The 9023-nt window shown below is 49.3% G+C and overlaps 1 protein-coding gene across 9 annotated transcripts in view; it reads right to left on the bottom strand.

Annotated features, from left to right (window-relative positions):
* FAM120B (family with sequence similarity 120B) overlaps positions 1-9023 on the bottom strand; it is a 68820-nt gene that overhangs the window by 47018 nt on the left and 12779 nt on the right. For all 9 annotated transcript variants that reach the window (XM_044923963.2, XM_044923961.2, XM_006076028.4 and 6 more), the window contains exons 2-3: positions 6556-7773; positions 439-619 (exon numbers count right to left, since the gene is read on the bottom strand). In XM_044923963.2, the coding sequence (XP_044779898.2) occupies positions 439-619; positions 6556-7752 (1378 nt within the window). In that variant the 5' untranslated portion in view covers positions 7753-7773. The remainder of the gene's footprint in view (positions 1-438; positions 620-6555; positions 7774-9023) is intronic.

A 9023-nucleotide genomic window follows, 5' to 3' on the forward strand; every position in this document is an offset into this window, starting at 1 on the left:
GCAAGACTGACATGCTGCTTAAAACAGAAATGCTCCAACTATTAAGAATAGTTTAAAAGTAAAAGAATAGAAAGAAGACATACTATAATCATACAAAACTGTCTTCTAATAACAGACACACCCTACACCGCACTTCTATAGGAGGAAAGAGTTTCCAAATTTTTTAAATTTCTTAAATCCTTCTAAGGAATAAAAATACAACTACTTTACAACAGAAACAATGCACTTCTCTTTCAATGAACTCTGGTCAACTGCCTGCTAATCAGATAAATAGATATCCCATGCATTTACCCTTAATCCTGTGCAGATGTGAGTGGCATTTTCCATTTCAGACTTTACAGAGAAACAAATCCTGAGTCCTGAAAGCTTGCACTCGTTCCACCCAGCCAGTTCTCAGAACCAGCTCCAGGTGCATGGCCCCTGGAGACCACAACTCACCGCCGCCACCCCCCAGCAGAAGGGAGTAGACGCGCTGCCGCACAGGGCGGTAGACAAAAGCCTGGCTGGGCAGGGCCTGGTCCGTGGCATCCTCCAAGCTGTTGCTGCACTCCACCTCGCCGCTGCTCATCACGCTGTACACCAGGTAGCTCTCTGCCTGGACATGCTGTGCTCTGGCGACCTGCCAACAATTAAATGCAACTTGTTTCTCCTTGAAAACAATACCATGACCTTGAGCAGGAAATCCAAGGCCTTCTAGGGCTCAGAGGTAGAGTAAATGTCACTCAAACTCAGGACGTCAAGCTGGCCTCTGTACTTCCAGCTCAGAACTTTCTATTACCGCTTTCCTCCTCCAATTTCCACCCACCAACCAGACTTGTGACTTACCTCTGCCGTCACTCAACATCCTGTCCACCCAACAGGGAGAGGAGCTGTCCAGGGGTCCAGCCGCCCCTCTGCAGGCTCTCCAACCCACTCTTCACCCCAGTGACACTGTCTTCCTAGAAACAGAGGCCCAATCACTGCACTCAGGCCGACTACCAGACTCTTCAGCCTGAGTTGAAGAGGCCCTGAAGACCTCCATCTCCTCCTGTGCACCCCTCGTAGACACTCTGGAGCCCAACTTCCATGATAGAAACTGACCTCTTTCAGCCCTTCCCAAAAGCCACTTCCGAGTCTCTGCCCCGTGAGGTTCCCCTGAACCTCCCTAGAACCTCAGGGTTCTGTCATCTCTCTAGAACCCTGCCATCCTCTGTGAATAAGAACTCACCTCCCCGACCTGAGGGGCTTGACTCACATTTACCGTCCACTCATTACCTTGCCTCATCTCTCCTATTAAACCATAAACTCTTTGGGATTAGAAACGGCATCACTCTCATCCCCCGTTCAGTGCTGTTTCACTGAGCAGGAGCTGTGCCCGGGAGCGTCTTCCTCCTGCTCGAATGCAGGCAGTGCCACTGGAGGTGAGGAGATGGGTGATGTGAACAGGTGCCACGCTCCCACGCAATGAGGAGCTGAGATCAGATGGCCTGTAATAACCAACATACAGGCTTCATGTTTCCGCAAAGAACACTCTCACCACTGCAGGATTACTCTTCACAATTTAAAGCCACCCTAGCCCTGATGGCATGTAAAATGCGCTGTGAAGAGTAATCCTGCAGGTTGTTACAGCGCATTTTACATGCCATCAGGGCTAGGGTGGCTTTAAATTGTGAAGAGTAATCCTGCAGTGGTGAGAGTATTCTTTGTGGAAACATGAAATGGTAACTGCAGCCATGAAATTAAAAGATGCTTACTCCTTGGAAGGAAAGTTATGACCAACCTAGAGGGCATATTGAAAAGCAGAGACATTACTTTGCCAACAAAGGTCCGTCTAGTCAAGGCTATGGTTTTGCCTGTGGTCATGTATGGATGTGAGAGATGGACTATGAAGAAGGCTGAATGCCAAAGAATTGATGCTCTTGAAATGTGGTGCTGGAGAAGACTCTTGAGAGTCCCTTGGGCTGCAAGGAGATCCAACCAGTCCTTCTGAAGGAGATCAGCCCTGGGATTTCTTTGGAAGGAATGATGCTAAAGCTGAAACTCCAGTACTTTGGCCACCTCATGCAGAAGAGTTGACTGATTGGAAAAGACTCTGATGCTGGGAGGGATTGGGGGCAGGAGGAGAAGGGGACGACAGAGGATGAGATGGCTGGATGGCATCACTGACTCGATGGACGTGAGTCTGGGTGAACTCCGGGAGATGGTGATGGACAGGGAGGCCTGACTCAACTGAACTGAACTGACCCCCGATGGCATGTAAAATGGGCTCTGACAACAGCCTGGAGCATCAGAACCTCTGCGCATCAGTGTCCTGCTACTGACGCATGTGACGCGCTCGCTCAGGCCCATTCACTCCAGTGACTTGAGTCTTAATACCTTCAGTGCCTGCTTCCTTCACATGTAAAATAGGTTTAACAAAGGTGCTATCCTCACAGAACTATCCATGAGGATTAAATGAGCTAATACAGAGGCTGGCAAATAGTGCATGGCCAACAGGCGGCCAAGACTGCTCTCTGGCTAGACATACTCCAGGGTCTATTTCATGGCTAAATGCTTCTTTAAATCAGGATGGCAGACAAGCTAGCAGCTTTAAAATCAGCAAGGATCCCAAAAGAGTTATTACTTGATGCTCTAACCAATGAAAGATCATTAGAAGTAACATATTTCTCTATAATGCCCCTTTTGATACAGAATCTATCAGAAACAATATGGTTAGATATTTTATGATTCTTTTAAGGTACAATACACTCATTGGAAAAGACTCTGATGCTGGAAAGGATTGAGGGCAGGAGGAGAAGGGGACAACAGAGGATGAGATGGCTGGATGGCATCACTGACTCGATGGACGTGAGTCTGGGTGAACTCCGGGAGTTGGTGATAGACAGGGAGGCCTGTAATTCATGGGGTCGCAAAGAGTCAGACACGACTGAGAGACTGAACTGAACTGAACTGAACCCTCTAATGTATTTTCCTATACCTTCTTACGTTTCTTCCTCTTTTTTTATTTCAAGAGTTAGAATTTTGACAAATTTATCTATAAAGTTATAACAAATTATATAGTCATTCTATCAGAAAACCTCCAATTTTGGCAACTGTACAGAGTTGAGATGTAACATTCTTTTCTGGGTGTACACAGGGTTTTCAGAGAAGTTTTCTACAATTATAATATTAATTCATTAACTAGCTCATCACCTCAGCATCTTTTATCTCTGCCCTTACTGCAGATATAGTGTTCCACACTTGGAAAAACTTGAACATATTCACCTAATCTGAAAATTCTAAAGCAAGAATTCAGTTTATCCAATTGCTGGAGGAAACAGCAATGGTTGTGTGCATGCACCCAGGCAATTGCTACATTCAGCTACTTGGCACCAAAGGACTTCTAGGGTGACTACATGTGGCCAAAATGCACGTTTGAATTCTGGTTATCTATTGTCAGTGCTGGAAGATGATACTGAAAAATATTTTTTAAGGAATTTTTAAGGGGAATTTAAGAAACTTCCAAATTATTTTCAAAGCGGCCTCTAAGCTCAAGAAGTCCAAGTGCCACTGACTCAGGACACACTCTGTCCTCCCCCCACCCCCACCGCCCCACAGGCCCAGGAGACTCTGCTGGGCTCCTTCCACCAGACTTCCACAAAAAGCAACCCCATCCCCAGCTTCTGCCTTTTTTGCTTCCAAACTGCCACCAAATTCCTGTCATCCAACCTCCACCAAGCCCATGGGTGACCACAGCTCTGTAGGCCCCCCGATCCTCCCACGTGCCAATCCTGACAACCTCCGAGCCCCGTCCACGGCCACTGCGGCATCAGGCAGACCCGCCTTCCTTCTTACCCTTGAACCTGCCTCCCGGGCCCTTGTCAGCTTACTCTTACCTCCCCCTCCTCCCCCTCGGATGCCCTTCACCCCTCAGGGCATCACTGCTTCTACCTCGAGGGTCTCCACTACACGTAGAGCACACATTTTAAGCATCAGATGGTCCCTGTGAAGCCTACCTTCTGTTTGGCTCAGGCCAACCCCACCCCACTAGCCTGAGCACAGGAGCTTCACCTGCACAGCAGGATTCTCTTCTGAAACACTGCCTGAGTTGCTTCTCGTCCTCCAGTTCCATCCCCTAATTCCAGCTCATGACACACCGGTCCATCCCCTGCTGTGTTTCAGAAAACAAGCATCTGATCTCACCACACCCCCGCTTGCTATCCCGTGCCTCCTAAAAAAGGCTAAGAACTAAGTCCTTAACTCTCTCAGCACACACATGCTTGCCCTCTGTGGCTGGACCTAACTTTCCTGGACTCCCCTTGGAATAAACGGGGTGAGATGCCAGGCCACCACACCCAGTGGGTATGGGTCAGGCACAGTGAACGCAGCCAGGGAGCATGAGGAGGAGCCCAGACTGACAGGTGCGAGGCACACAGACGCAAGTGAGAGCTGGGGACCGGTAGGAACCAGAGCGAAACAGAATCAAGCAGAGAGGGCCTGGAATGGTGCTGGAGGTGTGGCAGGGGACTTCTAGGAGTCCTGGGCTGGACAAAACGCAGATACCGCCCAACTCTCTAACGAGACTCCAAGCAGGGCGGCTCCCTTTCAGACTCTTCTGTTCTCCCGCTTCCCGACTCCTGACCACGGCGCGTCCCTCTCCCAGTGCCAATGGACTTTCAGACTTCCTCCACCCAGGGAAGGTGGGTGCGATCTTGTGAAGCGTGGAAGGCTTGGGCTCAAACTCGGGGTCTACAAGAACTAGCTGTGTGGCCACTGCAGACATGTCCTTTAGCCTTTGCACACCCACGGCCTCACGTGAGCGGGAGACCAGGGTGGCCAGCAAGAGCTGTGTTAGTGGAGACAGTGAGGAACGGCCGAGAACCAGGAACAACTACGCAGAGGCGTGTCACTGGAAAGCCAGCAACGCAACCACACTGAGCACGGAAGCCGAGCGCAGACTGGACTCCCTGTCCTGCCTCTGCTCGCCTTTCTCCTCGGGCTGCGCTGAGGCCCGCCTGTCTCCAAGCTGACATGTTCCACCCACCTCCCACTGCTCATTGGGACCTCCACGTGCAGGTCCGCCTCCAACCCTCCTCCAATGTCCACTCACATTCTTTTCCCTTTAAAAAGCAGTTAAGAATGTTTCCAGGTAGAATAAATTTCTTAATACTTTTTCACCTATAAGTCTCTTGAAACATGTACCATATTCTACCTCTCACTGTAATTTCCTACGATAAGAAGCTACCCCCTCTGCTACAAGGCATGTGACAGAAAGAGGGAAGATTCCTTGCAATTGTGCAGGACGGAGGGGAGAAGTCACTGACAGAAAGCGTAGAGACAGAAGAGGTAGAGGACACTCCGAGACCGCGGCAGGGCAGGACAAGAACCAACACGGCCAGGCCCTCACAGGATCGCCCGGTCTGGAACGAAAGACTGAACCAGAGAGGACATTCCGGAGGCACCTGCGGCAAACATCGGTCTCTCACACAGGGTGGGAGGCCTCTCTGGGTGTGATGGGGAAACCCAGCAGGCACCGACCAGTGGAGGGGCCGGAGGGCCGTCCAGGAGAGGGGCAGGCAGGAGGGGCAGGTACGGCTGGAGCAGCAGGCAGCAGCCGGGACGGCGGCCCTCCCTGTGCAGGTCACCGCTTCCCTCCGAAAAGCTAGCAAATGCAAATCAGGGCTTTATTTCTGTGTGCAGCATGACAAAGGGGCTGCAAGGGGCCAAAGTCTGTTTAGGAAGAGTTCTCAGACGTCTACAGTCATCCACACAGGGTGGTGAGAGCCCAGGGTGGTAAGAGCCACTGAACAGATCAAAGTAACGAGACTTAAGAGAGACTGTTGATGAAATATGGGAGAGACGTTCCCAGGTTTTTAACTTGGAAAGATGGTGACACTCAATGCAAGAACAATGAAAGCTGTGAGTAAAGTCCTATTTGGCTCTGTGCTTGCTGAGATGCCTCAGGGCATTAGTGTCCACACGCAACTCCTCTGTAACCCAAGGATAACGAGAGGTTTCAATGAGATAATAGCCACACTGCAACTAATCTACACGGAGCAGGCAGTTCATGAACCGTGGCCCTCCTTCAAAACTACCAAGGCTCTGTATCATTTTACGGACTACATTCAAATCCCTAGGGTGGCATGCAGTAATATCCACCATCTGGCTGTGTCTGTCCTTCCCAATTATCTTCTCCTTACTTAGCCCTTCACACCCCAGGCCTCAGCTACTTGTCCCAGGGCTCTGCTGAGAGCACAGGTCCCATCTTTGCCTGTTCACAGCAACCTCGGGCCCAGGAAGGCCTGGCTCCAGTTATAACTACTCCTCTGGGGACTTCTCTCTGTCCTTAACCCACAGTGATGACTCTCTTTCAAATCCCTAGCACTCTGTAACAACCATGGAACAACACGAGACAGAGCTCACAACGCAGGTTTTCACATGTATTGTGAAGCTCCTAGCTAAACTCAAGGGTTTGTCTCTGTGGCCCCCACCGTGTCTTAACCACTGCAGGCAGTCAATAGATATTCACTGACAAACCCATCACTGGGTACATTTTCAATCATGACATATTACATTCGGGTGGGCATGTGCACCTACCTTTAAGATTTCAGGATCCAAAGCCACAGTTACTTGATGCTTGGCTTCAGGCCCCACATTTACAGGGTCTTCTTGTTTAACTTCAGTGTTTGTACACATGGGTGCTTCTAGGTTAAACTCAGGGTCTGTACCCACAGGTAATTTCTGCTTGGATTCAGGGTCCATACACACAGGAAACTCTTGCTTAGATTCAGGATCTGAACTCATGGATAGTACCTGCTTATCCAAAGTTACTACATCTTTAGGTTTTTGGATAAACCATGGAGATTTCTGTCCTGGCAAAAGATACGACGCTACTCCTTTATAAAAAAGAGCTTTGTTTGGTCCCAAAGGTAGCATCTCTTCCAGTTTTTTCTCACCTTGATGCAACCGAAGAACTTTAGATATGTGGTCTGCTACAGCTAAGATAACGTTACCTTTTCTGTCACAGCTCTCTCTCACAGAGGCATAGGAAGTCAAGCATTTGTACCGAAAGCTCTCGAACATGCCTTCTGGGACGACGTCATTGCCAAGCAGGCAGGCCAGCAGGGGCAGGTCGGCCAGGCGGAGCCCGAGGCTCTGACAGAGCTTCTCCCGGCAGAGCATGACGGTGTCCAGACTGTCCAGGGAGAGCTCGCTGATGGAAAAGTAGGGACAGGTGTCATAGATTAAGTAGTCAGTGTCTTCTCCAAGAATCCCAAGACAGTTGTTCTGGAAGCCATAGGAGGCCACCTCGTAGTCGGCCTCCTGTAACGAGCACAGAGTTTCCTGACCTAGGGTCTTCAAAGCAAACTGCGTAAATATGGCCAGCCCCGAGGGGATGAAGAACATGTTTCTGCCCGGCTGCTCCCTGTGGGACTTGATGTAGTGGAAGATCTTGGCTATCTCCCTGTTATTCTTGAGTCTGCGTTTCACCCACTCGTCTCTCTTGGACTGCTCCACCATGCCATCAAAGAAGAAGATCAGCTTGATGCCAACAGCGGTAAAAGTTCTCACGAATTCTCGCAAAGAAGAATAGTATTCCCGCCACTGTCCGCCGCAGACCCAGGACTCCGGTGTGTACCAGTACCTGAGGCAGCACATGGCGTCGACCACAATGGCGGGCGTCCCTCCGGGGTGCTGGCTCCGGTGGCGCTCTGCCAGCTCCTTGAAGTTTACTACTGTACATACGTGTGGGCAGCTACTCGCCACAAACCCATGCAAACCTCTCACACCCATAATGGAACTCCTGGGAAGGATCTAAAAAGGAAAAGAAATGAGTAAATACGGCGTCACCATCAGACACATAGCGCCTTTCCAAGCAAACAGTCCAAGTTTCACATTCCCTCTGTTCCCATCATAACAAAGGGCATGCCATGCTCTCAGGAGCCCGAGTGCCCTCCTCGCACACACCCGCAGGGCTGGGCCCAAGTGAGGCGCTGAGTTGGGCTTTGACCAGGACAGTGCAGGGCAGGGCTCTCTCAAGATTTTCACTATGACTGTTATTCAAGAGATTTCTCAACAAAGTTTGACAACAGGTTAATAGTTTCAAAGAAGTAATGCTTCCCATCTAGGAGTGCAAATAGAAGTTAATTTTGAAAACTTAAAATGTAAAACTGATACATGCGACACTGATGTTTCTCAAAATAGTTTTGCTGAGTGAAAGAAGCTGGACCAAGGCATGCACGCCGCTGTCAACGCCTAGCCGCCTGAGCTGCTGCAGGGCCCAGAGCCCTGGGTTCGTCTGCGGTGGGGCAGGAGGGGGTGCTGAGGGAGAGGCTGCAGAGGCAAAGTGACAGACACATTCACTACCTTGGCTGTGGGGCAATTTCACAGGTGAACACAGGCTCGAAGATTCCCGCACATCAATATATCTCAATAAAGGTGTTAAAAAGACTATGTGAAAATTCTCTAGGCCAAGTATCCTTAACATTTGACATGATCACTGATTGACTTTAGATGAAAAACTATCTGTTCTAAAACGTAAAAATACACAAAATAGTTCAAAGAGTTAGAATTCACAATCTGGAAAAAAAAAATTTAAGCACAGTCCTTTATATGAGTATAATGTCCTTGCACATAGTAAAAGACACCCATCTGTGGTCAGACATCTTTTATCTCAACAGCCTATTCTTCTCATCAAGGCTTCATGTCCTCTAATAAAACAAAACAAAAGAATCCTTATCATGCAAACAACAGCAGAGAGGAAATGGCCCTCTCTCAGGCCAGGGGCTGAGGGCAGCCACCCCAGCTGCCCCCACAGAGCAGAACCAGCTCCTGCCCACCGCCTGCCAGACAGCACTGGGCACTCAAAACACACGTCTCCACTCTTCAAAACCACCCTTGTAGGTAAAAATTATAAACCCTATTTCACAAATGAAGGAATGATAAGCAAATTACTGGGCTGGGAAAAGGCCGCCTTGTGGATTCCCTTCTAAGAATGTACACCTGTTAATGGACAGTGGCCTCTAACAGAATTTAAAACTATCTACTTAATTGCTACTAATAAT

This window comes from Bubalus bubalis, chromosome 10 (genome assembly GCF_019923935.1).
Source record: "Bubalus bubalis isolate 160015118507 breed Murrah chromosome 10, NDDB_SH_1, whole genome shotgun sequence".
Classification (NCBI taxonomy): domain Eukaryota; kingdom Metazoa; phylum Chordata; class Mammalia; order Artiodactyla; family Bovidae; genus Bubalus; species Bubalus bubalis.